Source organism: Nestor notabilis, unplaced genomic scaffold (genome assembly GCF_000696875.1).
Source record: "Nestor notabilis isolate BGI_N333 unplaced genomic scaffold, ASM69687v1 scaffold28682, whole genome shotgun sequence".
NCBI classification, from domain to species: Eukaryota; Metazoa; Chordata; class Aves; order Psittaciformes; family Psittacidae; genus Nestor; species Nestor notabilis.
The window spans coordinates 16,583-35,024 of NW_009917517.1; the positions used below are offsets into that span (position 1 = coordinate 16,583).

At 35.7% G+C, this 18,442-nt stretch overlaps 2 protein-coding genes across 2 annotated transcripts in view; one reads left to right on the top strand and one right to left on the bottom strand.

Annotated features, from left to right (window-relative positions):
- Positions 1-9,436, top strand: part of CHODL (chondrolectin) — a 16,910-nt gene extending 7,474 nt beyond the window's left edge. Inside the window, 3 exon segments of the mRNA XM_010009273.1 lie at positions 2,975-3,058; positions 4,648-4,750; positions 8,900-9,436. Of these exon segments, the coding sequence (XP_010007575.1) occupies positions 2,975-3,058; positions 4,648-4,750; positions 8,900-8,984 (272 nt within the window). The 3' untranslated portion in view covers positions 8,985-9,436.
- Positions 9,437-13,250: 3,814 nt separating this feature from the next.
- The window catches only part of LOC104401629 (enteropeptidase-like), a gene marked incomplete at its 5' end in the record, with an annotated part of 5,533 nt that continues 341 nt past the window's right edge, over positions 13,251-18,442 (bottom strand). Inside the window, 4 exons of the mRNA XM_010009275.1 lie at positions 13,251-13,406; positions 15,145-15,284; positions 16,157-16,252; positions 16,500-16,681. Coding sequence (XP_010007577.1) covers positions 13,251-13,406; positions 15,145-15,284; positions 16,157-16,252; positions 16,500-16,681 — 574 coding nt within the window. The remainder of the gene's footprint in view (positions 13,407-15,144; positions 15,285-16,156; positions 16,253-16,499; positions 16,682-18,442) is intronic.

The following is an 18,442-nucleotide window of genomic DNA, read 5'->3' on the forward strand; positions in this document are numbered from 1 at the left end:
TCAGCAGGATCATGAAAATATTTTCAAATAATTTATGGTGTGTCTGCTTTTCAAAAATTGAGCTGGAAGTCAGAATGCATGTGAAATCCTACCCTTAGCAGCTATTTTATCTACATAATTCTGCAGTTTCCTACCTGCTTTCTCTATGCACATGATCTAGCAGCAATAATCACACTCTTTGTAGAGATCTGTTGTAAAGGTCCAGGCTATTTTCTTCCTCGAGTTTTGGTGGATAGATAGCTTTCTTACAGTCTAATATCTCAATGGAGGTATTAATGGTAATTAATATTGCAAGTAAATATTAAATACTTGGAAGGCATGATATATGCACACATTTTACCCCACCCATCAAATCTGTTCCTGCTTCTAAAATTATTAGTGGCTGTCACTATCTTATGGTGATCAGTAATTACCTTAGTCTCAAAGGCCATTCGAGGAACTATGACATACATGATTTTTTTACTTTTGCAACTGATCACTATTTTTTTGAAAGAACACAATAAAAATGTTTTAAGTTGTTGAACTAACAATTTTTTATATCAGAAAATGCAGGTTTGATTAACTAAAGGTCTCAGTTGCAAGTATATTTCATATCTTTAAAGCAAATTTAAGTGAGATAATTATTCTGTAATAGCAAACTACTTACCATTCTAGTTGAGATATGTCAAAGAATTGTTTTTCCTATTGCTTTCACAAACTGAAAAAATACTGGGTATTTTGGATTCTCAGAAAACCGAGTGGTAACAGTAACAATGAAAATGAATTTATATTTCTTTCAGTATGTAGAAGTAGATTATGAGTGCGTAATGAGGCATATAAGGCAAGCAATATGTATGGAGATTATGATGACTGACATTGTTATGCAGCTAAATACAGTACTACTGAATTGTAGTTATTTATTTCTCAAGTTGTTGGAATTTGTGTTCTTTAGCAAAACAGACTATTCTCTAGAAATTTATTTTTTTATCACATGGAGTAGATGCATAAATGTATATAAATAGGTATGTGAAATCACATTCACTGCCTGAAGAAAGTTCCACAGTGTTTGTAAGCAAATGTAATTTGCTATATAAAACATAGTGAGACTTACAAATGACATTTTTTCCCTGCCCCAAATCACTGTAATGGCTTCAATGTCAACCTTTTGCAGTACAAAATACATCCATTTTACTAGGAATATTAAAGTGCCACACGCATATTGAATTTCACTTTTTTACCTGAGTGTATTGTTTTTCACAGCTTTTCTGTCTGAGTATATGGTGTATGATACCCACCACAGGCCAAAACACAGGGGTTGTGAGTGACCATGATGAAGTTGCATCAAGTTGTGTCAGTGGCAAGTTCAAGAGCAGTGTTCATTAGGCAGTCTTACTCAAGCAGCAACTACATTTTTCTAAGCCTTTTTTATAGTACCTCCCTTGACCGCATTTACTGTTGAAATGTGCAGTCTGGCTTTAGATCATATTGATCATTCATCAATCTTAAATTTAATTATAGGTTAGTAATTGCAACCACATTTAGTTCCTGTCCAGCTCCTGTAAGTTTGATTATGTAATCAAATTAAAACTCACCTCCTCTTCTGCTGTCTAGGGCCAGCAACTCAGTTCTTTGTGGTATTTTGATATCTTCCTTTATATATGGCCAAACATAGTCAGTTCTTACCAAAGTAGATGAAATAATTGTCTTTGTTCCAGTAGTCTTTATTGCTTCTTTGATTTGTCCCAGCATTATGTGTTTATCAGGACACTTGGAACTGCAAGCTCATAGCACTGTTACATTAATATAATCCTATGATAAAGGAATGTTATTGAAACAGTCATTCCACTCATATGCCCAATATGAAGTAATGAATTCTGTTGCCTTTGTAAAATTTTAGTTGTAACAATAGCCATCAGTAAACTTGCAAGCCTCTGTAATATAGCTCAAAGCCATCAATTGGTTCTCCAGTTTCTGATGCATTACAAGAAATTATAAGATCATTTATCTTCTTGTGATTTCATTTCCTTATGTGATATATTAGAACCAATTGCCCATGATTTGTATTATAGGCTGCCTATTGCAAAACCAAACTACACAAAGATGACATTTAACTTCACAAACTTGTGCTGCTTTGTTTTGTTTCATAGCCAACATTCTGTAAGCATTATTTTGAAAATATGAATAAGATTTAAGTATTAATCAAGAACACTTCTTATATTGTTTTAAGATCATCTGCACAGATGAAACTTTGAATTGTATTAAAACTTTGAATTTGTATTCAGCACAAGAACTTAAGAGATTGAGTGATCTAACCAGTAACCTACCATAGGTCACCAAGAATTGGAACCAGATGAACTATATTGTTTTCTAAGGAGCACAAAAGTATGAACTAGAAGTGATTTGACACTAGCTTGTATATAAGTGTTTGGTAAACAGATCAAATGCTGAAGAATTAAGCAATTATTGTTTTTGGGAATGTATCTATTTCTGTGATACTGCATGTAAAATAATGAAAATATCTGGTTTATGACACACATTTCTCATTCTTCAATATTTTGTTTCAAATATTGGTTTGACAGATATTGTCTTAGAAAAAGAGTTAAGAGACAGAGCGGAGCCTGATTACGGTAAGAAATTTTGAAACATTAAGTTGAGTTGCAATGGTAAATACATAATTATAGTGATAGCTTACAAGAAGCTCAATTACTCAAGTTTTACAGCCATAGTTTAGAACTGGAAGATAAGAAAAATGAATCCTTTAGAGAGCAATATCTACAAATATACGGCTGGTGTTCAGAACAGCACTGCTCATAATTCTTGTTCCAGATGTACTCACAGTTTTTCAATAAAATGATGTTTACATGTTTATATCCAGCAGTTTGATCCAGAAGATGTTTGTTTTTCCAATTTAAATTAAGATGTGATTACTATTAATTTATTTAACCACATAACAGCCATATATTTTACTCATTAAAATATCTGGTATCCTTTTCAGATATTTTTCCAACAGTGCCCGCAGGAAATCCTTATGACACAAGCAAACCAGAAGATCAGTATCATGTTATTGCTACTGAAACAGGTAATGTGATCATATGAGTTGAGTATTCTGGTAAAAATATTAACAGTGGACTCACTTAAATTAATCTTTGACAACTTCCATTATTGTCAGGGGGAAGTAGCAATCTCTTTCCCCAGGAAGTGCCCTGAAATTGTACACTTTTGAATAACATTTCAAGAGTTTTAGCCAGTCCTCTGCAGACTTTGATAGAAATCTACAGTTTAGCAGTCCTTGAAATCTGCACTATTGTCTCTGACCTGGTTATCCTCTGTCAACATGCAAGATTTCACCAGTGTTCACCCAGCTGTGGGGCATCTCCTGGGCTGTGGTAACAAGGGCCTTACCTCTCCATCTCCTTCCCACCTCTTCCCCAACATGTGTGACAAGCATACAGTGCATATGTTATCTTTTATATCTGATACCCAAGGCTCACAAAAAAAAAAGGCATGAATTTTTCAGTTATCTGCAGAATAGGCATTGCTCCGTAGCTATCCCAAGTACCCTGTGTTTTAAGGAACACCACATGCTAAAAGAAGTTAAGTGCTTTGCCGAGATTTCTAGCAGAGATGACACTTGGTATTTTGAAAGTGGATACCCACTGGCTAGGAGCCTGCTGTAATGCTCTTAGCTACTTTATTTAGCAATTTATGTCCTGAGTGGAGTCCTGAGTTTCAAGAGTTATAGCACGGACTTATTTCAAGGAATTGAAAATCTTTAAGGAGCTACTCAGGATTTTACAGGATTACACCATGGGATTATTGGAAGGTGATGCTCCATTTTCACACTGGTTGGTTGGATATGAGCCAGTGTCCCATTGCTTGTAACTCCAGAGGAGTGGGTATACTGAGGAACTGTATTTTGAAATCAATAATGATATTTATAAAAACCATGCAAAGACTCATAGACAAACCCAAGCTGAACATTCAGATTTAGTCTTGCTAGTGAAAGTATGTTCAAAGAGGACAATGGGTAAGAAAGTCTCCACAATTTGCATGTTACATGTATACTGTAAGCATGGGCATACAGTTATTGAAAACCAGTCCTTTTGGCAGTTGCATACCTCATCCTCTATTGCAGGCAGATAATAGAGTCCTAGCTTGGACCATTTTCCACTCCTTTTGTCCAGGTACCTGCAGAGCAGTGGCTTTAACTCTCTCCTGATTAGTTAAGGAGAGTGTATGCTTGCCTTTAAAGGAGAGTAAGGAGACAAGAGCAGGGTTTGTTCCTCTTGTGGTCCTGCACAGGTGGGAATCCAACGTGCAAGAGCAACTGAGTAGACAGATTATATGGACTGTAAAAATAATACGCTGTGAAATGTACTCTGTTAAAATACTTGAATTTTCAATTACGAAATTGGAATTCTTTCATGGATGAGTATCGAAAATGCCAGAATTTAAGTCCTTAAGATATGTTTTGCACGTCATTGCAGAAGTACTATCTTATTCTTGATATTGCCGAGTTATGTTTTTGAACCTCTTCCTATAGAAGGAATGTATAAATGTTCTTTTGTGTACGTTAATGTTTTTCTGATATTTTACTCCAGTTTTTCATTCACATGGTTAAGAGTATTTCAACATGGAAGGCATTAATGAGAACTTTTTGTCTTGTAGGTATAATTCCGAATCTAATTTATGTCGTAATACCCACTATACCACTATTGCTGTTGATACTGGTGGCTTTTGGGACTTGCTGTTTCCAGATGCTTCATAAAAGGTAAAATAGACAAATCCACAATGGTTTTATATCGCAGAATTCACGTTTCCATTGGCAAGCTATTCATACTGAAAGACTGCTTACATCTGTTCCCAAATATGCAAATAAGCACCTTTTCATCTATTAAAATCGAAGTAGTTTACAGCTGTTACAGATGAACATTCACCTTCAGGCTTTTCCACAACATGCTGAAATAGTTCCAGGTCTCTCAAAGTATATTGCCATTAGGACTTCACATGTTTCTGAAGGTATCTTTGCTGACCATTTGATAGGCTGAGCTACTACCAGCACTTTTACTTACCCTCTTCCATCTCGATTGCCACCTATACAATACAGCATCTGGGCTATGGGAAATAATAGTGGGGTCCTAACTGGCACAGGGTGAACTCAAAGACTCGCCTCACTTTGACCTAAAGTCCAGTTTGTTCCAAGGATAAACCTAAGGGGCCTGCAGCTGTTTAATGCTGTTTCAGTGTGCATACCATACGAGCAACAGATGGCCCACTGAGCAGACACATTGAAAACAAAAAGCAAAGATATGTTTTGAGCCACACGCCTTTGTACATCATGTATCTGCCAAAGCAGATGCATAAATAGATATGTGTATATAGATGAAGTATCAAACAGATATATTATAGGAAACAGTTTAGCTTATGAAACAGGGTATGTATTGATCCATGCTTTTATATTTCTCAAAATATAATATACCAAGATATAACAACATACATACTTTTTTTCCCCTCTGAACTATCTTTCTGAAACCTTCAAGGATGCTTTTTATGCTGCAGATTTTTTTTCCAGAAGCATTCTCAAGCTAATGTAATCCAGAAAAGTTTAAACTGAAATATGTTTTATGGATAAACACTGTTTTGGCAAAATAGCAATATTCACAAACTGTTATTCTTCTTGAAGAGCAGGAATACTAGTAAGAAATACAATATCACTCTTTTAGGACATCGGGAAAAAAAATTTTTCTCCTTACTTTTAGACTTTTTTTTTTCCCTCTATGCTTTTATTTAGCATTTTCTGTAAATAGCTGAAACGTCTTTCAGGTGAGAAAACACTCCAAATGTCAAGTCATCTTTCATCTTTATAAGGGTATAGTGATCACAGCATTCCTTAGTAATGTGTCTTTTTGAAATAAGTAACTGTAAAGAAAAGACGTTATGAGGTCTGCATCATAAACTAGATTGTGTCTTTATTTTATGCACTTTCCTACAAAGAAAAGGAGAAAATGTGCACTTTCCAACATGTTTTATGGCAGGCAAATTCATGCTTGTGAAAGCATGCCCCCTCAGCACTGGGGCTGTGGAAGTCTGGAAATTCAAAGGAAAGAGTAATAAAGGAATCATATGTATAACGGTAGAAATTATTTAAGTATTCTAAATCTGGGACCCTTATAACAATGGACCTGGATTTCTTGGTAAGTATGACATACATGTTCATACCTTTTCTGGCAGGCCTTTCTCTCCCCAGACAAGGTTCAGCTCTCAACTACTCCTGGGAAAACAATGAGAGTCATGGCCCACTGAAATCAATAGATATATATTAGTGTTGACTTCACTGGGCTTTGATCAGGCCTATTTGATGCTATAGCAGTTCATCCAGAAGTAATTAAACTGAACTTCAAGACTTAAAAATTGTATGACACATATTGGAAATTCAGCTTGGAAAATTGTATGTTTTCTGTTAGCTGATTTGTTTGGTAGATCAAATGGTACAAAAATCAGGGAGAAAATGATCTGAATCAAAACAGGTTTGGTTTGTGATTGCAGGAGGCTTTATGTGTGTGTTCCCCCTCCCTTTCAAATGTTCATTTTGAGTTGCAGCAAAGTTTTTAATAAAAAAAACCAAACAAATTTACTTTAAAATTCATTTAAGTCAAAAGATGATATTCTGGTATCATCAAAAATTAAGTATTTTATATCCGTTGAGACAGAACTTTGTTTTTAAACAAATATTTCCCCATCTATATTCGATAATATTTTCATGTATGACCTACCTTGTGAATAATTTTCATCACAAGTACCCAGTTCTTGGGCAAAAAGCAAATCAAAAAAAGAGTCAACCACTTGAACTTACCAGCTGGATGCTGTAAAGCTTTAGGAAAGGGATTTTGTCCTGCTGGGGAAGAGGGATCCCCAAGTTTCAAAATGAACCTGACTTCTCATTCTTTTTTAGGCTTCCACAACATGGTGACCTTTCCTCTGAAAGCCACAATCCATGGCCAACCAGGACATGCCTAGCTTGAAAGGTCATGACTAATTTTGCCTAGTGTTGGGCTTTTAAAGGGTAGTAGTAAGGCAAAGCAAAACATCGTCCCTGTAGCTAGTAGAAATGATCAGCTCATTCATTCTTAGATGCTCTCCCTTTCATTTCTTCCAGGGAAGCAAGGAGAAACTGCTTCAAAGACCCATCTCCATTATCATCTGAATGCCTTGCAGAAAGTTTAAATTCCAGCCTGGTATATTTCTCAGTTTTTCTGATTGCATTTTATGGTCAAAACAGCAATATAATCAACCTATTTTTTGCATCTTCCTTACCTTTCTTACTAAAACCTATTTCCTGAACCAGAGTATAGCTGTTGAAAATCAGCATAGGTTTGCTGAAGATAAGCTCGTTTTGTACAGCTAAAGTTCTGATCCAAGGTATTTATAAATTTTTCCTGCTGTGTGGCAAGGAATCTCCATTCAAAGCATTTCATCAATAATCTACACAATATGCCTGCTTTAGCTGTATTGATCTGGAAGGAAGTAGTGAATTTGTTTCTTAAAGAAAGAAGTGCAAATCTACTTGATTCATTGCAGTTGCTTTGTTTATAGCATTGTGGCCTGATCTAAAGTCCGCTGAAACCAATGGGGTTTTTTCAGTTACTCCAATGCGCTCACGTACTTAATGCATTACTTTGTAGGACTTCAGAGGTAAGTCTGGAGGGACTAGAAATTACTTTTCTGTCCAATTCCCTCAAAGTACATTTAAAATCAACTCAGACTCACATTTACAACCAGAGAAAGGAGTAAAATTGAATGTATAAGACTGTTGGGATTTTGACTCTCAGGTTTCCTTACAGAATTCCTTACAAATCTTACAGAATTATGTAGAGCTACTTCTCCTCCTCTGGTTTTTACTTAATTGAGGGAAGAAAAAAAAATCACTGTGAAATATTCTGGCCAGAGACTAAAACATTTTGATTCAAATACAGCTGCAGTTGCTCATAAAGAGCCTCTTCAGTAGACTGCAGTGCACTGTCACCTACCCTCTCTAAGTGAGGGGAAAGCATGTGATGTGGCTGTCACAGCAGAGATGCTAGCCATATGGAAAGACTAGCATCAGTTTACAGGGTACTTCAGGACTCCCTGTAAAGGCTAGAGTGAACACTTTTGCAGTATTGCAGAGCAAGTAATTTTGTAAACAGTTTAATATTTTTTTATTAAAAAACCCCAAACAAACAAACACAGAAACTACTATTGACAGTTTTGAATGAAAACTGGCCTCAGGAAGCTTTCTACCAGTCATTCATTGCTAGAAGTCTGATTCATGTGCCATTACTTCATTAGAAGCTAGGTCAAGCCCTGAAGGAAGCTGTATCAGTTCGCACGGGAACCCATGAGCGTACCGCAGTCATGGGGTGCAGCTCCAGGATGTGAATGGGCAGGGTTGCAGTAGCTCCCTGGGGTGGGTGGGTGCACCCTCAGCAAGTCGGATGTGGGCTCTCATGCTCCTGTCGCACATACATCCCCCAGATGAGGGAAGTGTCCAGCCTTCCACCACCCTGGTCAAATAGTGTCTGCAACCATCTCTGAGAAGACCACCATGTATGAATAAGTGTGGTTGAATACGAACTGAAATACCAAACCAAAACAACAAAACCCAAATGTGCCAAGTCAGTTCTGTTCCTGGGAGGAGTGCAGCTGAGCAGGGTGGTCTGGTGACTTTGGTAAGAGTTGCTTACCTCAACCCACCACCGTGGTGCTATGTTGGGTGCAGCATGGGCACGACCCTTTTGTGGGTGGATGGGGAACCTGTGCGATGAGAGCAGCAATGGCATCCTGTGAATAGGTGGTGGAATGCCCAGGTCTGATCACAAACCTGAACCATGACTGCAAAGGCACGTGTGCACTGAAAATAGTTTATATTTTTCTTTTTCAGTAAAGGAAGAACAAAAACTAGTCCAAACCAGTCCACACTATGGATTTCAAAGACGCCTAGGAAGGACAGTAGCATGGAGGTATAATGACTTACTGACTGAAAACAAAGCAAAAATAACATTCTGCAGTCAGGCTGTATTATGTTGTCAAAGAACATTAGCTTGGAATGGCTTGAAAATGCAAAGGATCTACAAGAATGAACTGTAAGCTCCCCCTTGAGGCAAATGTTCAGATCATTTTTATATAATGTTTGATTATTAATTCAGTAACGAAATATGCCATGCTAAATAAAGGGTATGTGTTTATTTTGCTAAGAGATGTAAGTTAGCTAGTTGTGAGCAATGAAATGAACAGAGTGTTTGAAGTTTTTATGGGGAAATAGCTACAATGTATATCAGTTTTAAGACTGTTTGTAGTTAAACAAACCCTGTTTGTTTCCTTTAGTCTTTCATGCATTGTAACCTGGTTGATGTACTGTAAATGGAATTGACAATTTTACAGTGTAACAATTATTTATCTTTGCATAAATATTTGATACAAAATATTTGTTTAGTGTTTATTTGCACACTTAGCACAGTTTTTGAGCATCAGGCACACAAATTATTAACATGGTCGCTAGCAGAGGTGGCCACCATGTTCTGACATCCATCTGATGTAGCAAAATTCAAGGATTCACGAAAGTCATTTGATGTCATATAATGAATTCAGGGAATGACCATAACTTTTTGACATACTGGTCCAAGGTTAACATAAATAACTTTGCAAGTGATACCTCATTAATGAGGAGTCCTTTGAAGACAGCCATTAGTTGTTATTTAAGTAAAATACTTTTCACTTTTTCTAAGGAAAAAAAAAATCACAATGGGCAAGAGTTTAGGATGAAAATTACTTTTTTGACTAAATCTATGTAAAAAAGACATTAAAGTTCATTTAAATACAGCTAATAGTTTGTTAGGAATAATGTAATGTTGGATCAAAGAAGACAAATGGATATTCTTGGAAGTGGTACTAATAGATTGATCCAAGTATTACTGTGACTTAGCTAGAAAAGTGTTAATTATGTTAATTGATAGACTGATTTACAGGTAACCCTGATGCACTGAAAGTTTTAAGAATTATTATTAACATCACTAAGGTCCATTCTCTCGGTTCTTTAAGAGCTTTCTGAGCCATAAGAGAGGTTTTACTAGTCATTAGGAGCAGATCTTGGGGTGGCAGCAATAGCACTCTGTCTGATTTGTTGGTGACAGTCTGGTGCTGTAGCAGAAAGTTAAGAGGTTTTCTGCAGTTGCAGCAAGAGTTCAATAGCATGAGTTCAAGCTAGTTGGTTTTACATTAACACAGATTCAAAACTACTGCTGGGTGGAAGTTGGGGAGAGACAGACAGAAGCAAAATTGGACTGCTCTTTGGTTGCCTAAGCTGTGGTAGCTGATGTTGATCACAGCTTTGAGTTCAGAGACAAATGTGTACCAATTTCTCTGAGTAATGGGGAAAAAAAAAAAGTTCAATACCAGTAATACTAATGGTATTCATGCTATTACTGAAGCACTTTTGGAAGCATCTTAAAGTTGCTTTTATGCCATGTTATAACTTGCTTTTTGAAGAAGCCATTTTCTGTATTCAGTTTAAGTATTGCTATTCCTACTTAAAATATTCTGTAGTTTTTCGAGTCAGTCACAACTTCTTTGCTTAATCCCCTACTTCAATTTCCTTTGTAATGATTGTAAATAGAAAATACTATGATCCTGTACCAAGACCAGAATTGTTTTTATCCTGACTTAAGTATTGCTTAAGTCAAGTGAGGGCAAGAGATTCCTTTTTCTTGGGAACACCTGTTGTAAAAAACTTAGCTTTTTTTTTTTTATGGTCTTAAAGAATTACCTCCCTTTAACACATTTCCTTCTCTAAATCTCTTCCAAATGACAGCAGTAGGTGAGGCAAGGAACTGAAGGATAAACAGTAAACCATAGCTAGTCCTCAGATGGATGGTGTGGCTTCACTTTGGTATTTTACAGCCATTATACTCCCACCACCCCTATTTTTCCTATGGGAAGAGAATTTTTTATCCTTTTTTTTTTTTCTTTTTTTTTTTTTTTAATATAGTGCAAGAAGCATTTAAGAGAGCATCTTAGTTCCTTCTTTAATCTTCTAACCCTTTTTGGATGCATGCAAGTGTAAGTCAGCATCAAACTTCTACCCTCTCTTTCAAAGTATTTTGGAAGAATGACTCGAAAATAATCCATGCTGCCCACATGTTCCAACATAGTAACAACTGGTTTCTCTGCAGGTTAGTATGCAGGCCACTGAAGTCATGGATGGTGAATGAAGGCTAGAATGTGGTTGACTGTTACGTTAGTTTTATGTAGACGTAAGTTAGTTGAAAGAAAAAGTTTATTTTTAATCATACTAGTCTATATTACATATAAATTTCTATACTAGTTTATAATACGAAATTTTTTAGTCTGATGGGATGGTTTATTAATGTGTACCTCAAAATACATTTATGCTTTGCATTTTGGGAAGCAAAAATAGAAGTATAATAATGTATTTTTGAGAAGCATGTTTTCTAGTAACTGGATCTGCTTTGAGTTGGCTCTCTTATTTCATTACAGACTGAAACACAATTTACAATAGTGATGTATGGTAAATAATGCAGAAATCATGTCACATTTTAATTAAGCCTTTTAACGTAATTCCTTTATCCAAATCAATTTACGCTGATAGAAGAATGCACTTGATTTTCAGTGTCTCTTTTCAAGTGAAGGAGAGTAGCAGGAGAAACAGTAGTCCACCATGAAAGCTAGGATTTGCACCTTTAACATTTTAATGTTAAAACCTGTGTGGTTTATATGAAGGAAGGTGTCTAAAATACCTTTTATTTTCTTTCTGGCTTACTTACAACTGTCTCTGTTCCTTGTCGTCACAGACATATTGGTAAAGTTAAATATTTTGTTCTGGACCAAATGCTTAGGAGGCCTGAAAACAGTTTGGGACTTGATACTTATTTTATCAGTGACTGCGAACCTGTGTTTGTCAGCTAGCCTTTTGTTTTGAGCACTTCGTATCTGCGTTTAGAGTTGTAACCACCAAGTGTGGGAGCTCCTTACAAAAATCGCACATCTATGTGTATATGTGCAGTTACATATACACACTAAGTTAGAATGCGTTTTGTATTTTCATGTTGTACTTTAGAATTAAAAATATATTAAATTCCTAAACTAGCCTGAAAACAAAAATAAAGCAAATGCATCATATTACACAAACATTAAAACATGATTAAATTTAAGCCATTTCAACAAGTAGATGTTTATATTTTAATAGAAACCTATTCAGAAAAGAGCTCAAGAATATGAAAAAAAAAAGAATTTTTCCTTGATATTTTTTCCTGTTTAGAATGTTGGAATGGGCTATCATGATAGTTTTTATACAAAGCACAAACTCAGTATTTAAAGTCACCAGAACAGAGAAAGCATATCGAAGGAACCCTATTACCTTTTATTCACTAGAAATAGCTGATACTCATTATTGTCAGATGTTTTTAAAAAACATTACTGTTTGTAAGAGAATGTTGCCATATTGTGAGTCTGTGGTTGGGTGTACACAAGCACGTATCTATAATTGCTTGAATAATTGCTAAAGCACTTTTCTAAAAAGAAAACTAAAAAGCTATATTCAATCCTTATTTAACTCTTATTAATTCCAACAAATTACACAAGAGAGATCTTGCGGCTTACATTCAGTTTATTCATTAGAAAGCAGCATGATATATGATCAGTCTTTGTGTACAATCCATAAACCTCATTCCAGAGCTTTTTGTAATAGACAAAACAGAAGAAGTCCCACAAGCCCAGTTTTAACAGATAACACACCTTTGGTCTGACGTGTGGTGAGATTACTGAGAAGAGTTGACTATTCATTGGAATGAAAACATACATTGAAAACTACAGTCTAAAACATAAAACCAGGTATTGTTTAGCCTGGAATTAATAATCTAGCCCATTTTTCAATAAAGCATTTGCAGTTTACAAAATCTTTTATTTTACTGCCCGTGGTTTGTAAAGCCTTCCACTATGCATTTAATGCACTCTTCTTCAAAGAAACTGTTTCCTCATGGTCTCATAGAAAAAGTAAAATTATAAAACTATTTATTAACAAAATCGTAGCGTCTATTTTGGAATATTACTCTCAATTGGTAATGGAGTTCTCAATTAGTAATGTTTTCCTCCCCAAAATTTATATATTTGTTCAGTTTCTCTAACTGTGAGGTTGAAATGCCAGTCTCGTTTATGTCATTATCCAATGGCTAACTTTCAACTTTTAAGTTGTATTTTCATCACTTAAAAATATCAAGCTAATAGATAATTATTTTGATCCAGTCCACAAACATGGTGACTCGAACATATACTCCTGGTCGTTCAGGAAGTGCACACTTGTAGCCAAATGATGTTACACCAACCAAAACCCATTTGTCCCCTTCTTCAAATGTCAGAGGGCCACCTGAGTCTCCCTGCAATATGAAATTCAGAAGATGTTAAAAATGAATACTGTCAACTTGGAAGCAGAGCCTGTTTATGCTGTTTTGTTTGTGTTGATCCTTAATTGTAGACATTGTATCCCTGTTTGTCTTGGGCACAAGAAATGAGATCAATATGAATATTTGCATGTGGAAAAATTCTTGAGATAATAAATTGCCTTTTTTTTTTTTGCTTTTTTTGCCCTTTTTTTTTTTTTTTTGCTTTTTTTAAAGAATATGAACTTGAGCTGTTGTCAGTCTTTCAGTACAGGACTGGGTTTCAAATTATTTTTCTGCTTATTACGTTTACATTTAGCCTTTCATCTTTCACAAAGCCTGGGTAAATGTGTAGGATTATTATTTAATTAAACCTAAATTCATCCAGCACGCAGTTCTATTTTTGATCACCTCAGACCTTCTGAAACTTCAAATGTAGAGAAAAAAATGGCAAGATTACCAGAATAGGAGGTGTCCTTTTCTCAAGCCTCCTTCTCAGTAGTTTAGCAGATGTAGCATTGCAATAAATGTGGGAGACCAAATTTGATTCACCCCACAGCCTGAGTAGGTGATGAGGCAGCCATGAGTGTTTTGTTTTGATGAGAAAGCAAGCAATGACTATTTTTTTTGTCTGTCATGTTAGTTGGATATTGTCTATCCAGTATTATCTTTGTCTTCTCATGGCCCTGTGAGTGGATCTTTAGGGGAGAGTTCTGCAAAGACTTGGGCATTAAAATACTTCCGCCCATAACTCTAGGGAGTCTGCAAATATTCAAAGTCTGTGGCAGCAGCCTAAAGGCTGAAGCACTATTAGGACTTACTTGTTCATCTTTGCTTATGGTTGAATGGTCATTGATCACAACGCTGGTCACTTGTACTCTATGTCAGCCTATGGTGCTACGCTGATTTTTTTTTTATTATGAGGTTCAGAAGGAAAAACTGAAAGAGGAAAGCTGCAAAGGCTGAAAGAATGGCAAGTAAATTTGGGCTTGCATACACTCCTCCTTCTAGACTGAACTAGCCAAAGCCACAGTACCTGATGAAGTCTCAGGTTGTGAGGGCAAGGCAATTGCAATTACATGGCAAAGCTCCTTATCAGACTTGAGAACCAGCCAGTCTCCATGCCACAGACTCCATATTGTTGGAAGAAAAATTATGTGACAGCCAGTTCTGACTAAATCCTCAGAGAGAAGCAGTGTGCTGTAACCAGAGCTGGAATGGATAAAACTAGGTCCCCAGGAAGCAGCATATGAGATCAATGCAGAAAGGCAACCTTTCCAAAATACTGTGGCATCCACCTACACAAGGTCTCCAGAGTCTACAGACTCTGGGAAAAAGGATCATTGATCTCTCCCTTCATGAAGCATTTCTGTGATTTCAGTCTATTTGGTATTTATTTCTCTGTACTCTGCTTTTCCCTAAGCATGTCCCTCTTTTCTTCATGGAATTACTAAGCAGGAATTATTCAAAGCTTAGTGAAAACTTAGTGCAGAAAATTTCCAGTCCTCATATTTATCTTCCTCCAAGGTTGTTTATGCCAAGATGATACAAAATTGCTTTTTATCTTTTTGACTTGTATCCTGATAGAGTATCAAATGGGCAAAATATTGTGAATAGAAATTACATTCATGGAAAGTGATTGTCCTGGTTTTAATGATTGGAGGATCAGGGAGCATTTTATTCAGTAATGAGGTGTGGTGTATACTAGTAGTGGAAATGAGTCGATTGTATTTACCTGACAAGAATCTACTCCTCCTTCATCATATCCTGCACAGATCATATTCTTAGTAATAGTATACTCTGGCATCTGTTGCTGGCATTTTTCATTTGAAATGAGAGGCACCTCTGCTTCTTGCAGTATATCTGAAGTGGGACCTGATGAAAATACAAAGTACAGTTACCTGCTGTAATAAATATGTATATTCTGCTCGGAATTCTGATGGTTTTTCTCCTGTTCCAGCATGCTGGGCACACTATGGAGCAGCAGGAAACTGCCTCACTGCTGTACTGTTCAGGCTTATAGGCCTGTAACACAGTCACTGATTAAACAGTGCTCATTAACTGAATCCTGTCTTTCATTTCTGTAATGGGACTGAATTTGGTTATAATTAAATCAAGATTACTAAAATCAATGACTATGAACTCACTATGGGGAGATATAAGGGATAATTAAGGGTTTAGGAGCTTGGATTCTCCTCACTTCATTGTGTAACTTTGAGTATTTAAAATTTTAAATGCAATTTTATTCTGAAAATGTAGAAGCAAATGCATACAGGTAACTGTGGAAGTGAAATGGCATGTTTATTGTTTCACAGAGACTCCACATCTGGAGTATATGATAAACAAACAGAACATACTTTTCACAATACAGGCACTGTGCTTGACTTCTGGGGAAAATTGTTTGCACATTGTCAGAAAGACTAATTTTCCTCCTCCCCCACCCAATACCTGGAAACAAGATGTACATATTTCACATTGAGAAAAGTAGTTGTAAATTCTAAGGGGATGCAGTAAGGTTTTTTCATTATTCAATTATCTTAGATGTGTATGTATATATATTTAAATAAGTAAGTTATAATTCTTTTATTTTTCTTTGGTGAAGAAACAGTGGAGGGGGAGAGTTTCCAAATTTTCATATGAGGGAGTACCTCTTTAAATTATTTGACCTTAGCAAGCCCTGTGGAATCAGGAGCGAGCTTTCCTTCATGACTTCATGCTTATCATAATTTTCCTAGCAGATGACCCACCTTCACTCATAATAGTACCCCAGCCAGCAATGGAGCAGTTAATTCCTGGTAAAAAGTGTTGATTTTTTTCTGGTAAGCAGATAGGTTGTATATAATCTGTGAATGAGAAACAAGCAACAAATTTCAACCTCTTCTTTGTATTCAGGTTTTTATGAAATCACATAAGAAAATGTTCATGAATTCAAACCTACTTTTTGGGCAACATATCCAGGAAGTACTGGACTGCCTCCAGAATGATTAGGTTGTGAAAAATGTGTGACCACCCCATAACCCTCACATGCTTAGCATAGTTAGAGTTTTGCATAATAGAGTAAATCTGGTTTACAGGAAAAGAACAACTCACCTGTATATTGCACTTTGTATTGCAGGTGCATGAGAGCAATATCGCTATCTTTTGTATACTTCATGTAATGAGGATTTATAATTATTTGATCAATGTTTTGAACTACTGTTGAAGGCTGTGTCGTATCTGATTGATCATACAAGCCAAGAACTGCTTTCCACTGAGATGGTTTCAACTGCCTCCTAGAAATTACAAGGAATATTCACAATTATGAATGATTAATGAAAGTTTTGAAAAATATGTTAGGTAAAATGCAAATTTTTAACCTCATGGTAATTCATAGCATCTGCACATTTTGTCAAAATAAATAGAATGTAGCAGAAGTGCTTACAATTTTGGCATAGTAATGCAATCTTAAATATCCAGACTCTAGAAATACATGGTTGATTTTTTATATTAAGCTTATAATGCATTATTTATGAAGAATTAATCAGACAGTAGTGCAGAGGAGGAAAATACATTAACTAAATTACTGTGGCTTTCTAAACACTGTGAAGAATATTGCCGACTGCCCACCAAGCAATTAATATTGGTCCCAGTTAGAAAATTATTATGGAATACCCAGAGAATAATAGGTATAAGATGTCATTGGGAATGCTGCAGCTCATAGACTCAGAAAACCGATCTCTTAATTTTTTAGCCTAAATCAAAAAAAAATATGCTAAAACAAAATATGATGTAATCTGCATTTTTTTGCTGTGCTATGCATGCTCTTTTGAGGCTGTATTTATGTAGAGAACTTAATTATTTGCTATTTGTTAATCAACCAGTTCATAGTTTCAAAAATATGTTTTCAGCCTGATTGTTGTCCTGAATTAGTTTGACACTAAGAGGTTATCTTGTTCTAAAGTAGTAGCATTTAAGTTAAATGTTCAGGACTAAGGTGTGAAACTGCAAGCTCCCACTTTGGAATTTGGGAAAATTCCAGTAAAGTCAAGATGAAAAAATGAGATTTAAGTAAAAATAGAAAGGTGATTTAAGGGAAAAGGAAGAAACAAGACAGGTGTGGATTTATTGTGTAAAAACTAAAAGGGGCCTGATCCTTTTCATTTCAGTATCTTTGTGTGGAATATAGCTCTTTGGAATATACCGCCTGTCATGCAATGAGGTAGCATTAATATATCGGCATAGTCTGCACTGCCTCAATACTTAGCTTTTTATAATGAAAGCTCAACTGTAATTTCGAAAATTAATGTTTCTTTTTTTGCCGTTCCATTGTCTCGGTGTCTTCCTCAGCACTTGTTTTTACTATAGATGTTATGGAAGCAAACCCTAGAAAATATTTTAATATGCATCACTTCTCACTTTGAATGGTAGAAATAACACCATCTAAAGGATATCCAATATTGCCTATGGACATAAATCAAGATTCATGCACAATAAATCTTGGTCAATCTGTAATAATGTACAGTAGAAAGAGGCAACACTGAGTTTACCTTTATAAGATATGATGTCATCCTTTATACCACTGGCAGAGATTCAACTCATTAATGGAAGATCACATTAATTATGGGTTAAGTGCAAATGCTCAGTATTAATACTATATATTTAAAGTGCAATTCTTTATTGTTCAGAAAATGCTGCTTAGTTTCTATGATTCTCTGCTTTAAAGTAAAGACTAAGAGTTTACCAGAAAGTAAAGAAGCCTTTAGCTGAGCCCACAAATGATTCAAACCAGTAATTAAAAAGTGAGCTGGTCATTTTTTATATTGGTGTCACAAATTATTCATAATATGATACCTCCTTAATGAACCTGCACATAAAAGAAATGTTTCATTATCATTAAAATAAAAAAGACATGGCATGGATGTCATATGGCCATCTCAGCTAGTTGGAAAGACACCCTGGAGTCAGTGGAGAGAAATTTATATTCATTTCATTCTAAAATAAACATCTAGAAAAATGCCTTAAAAAGTGTCACACCCCAGTGATTTCAGTATGAT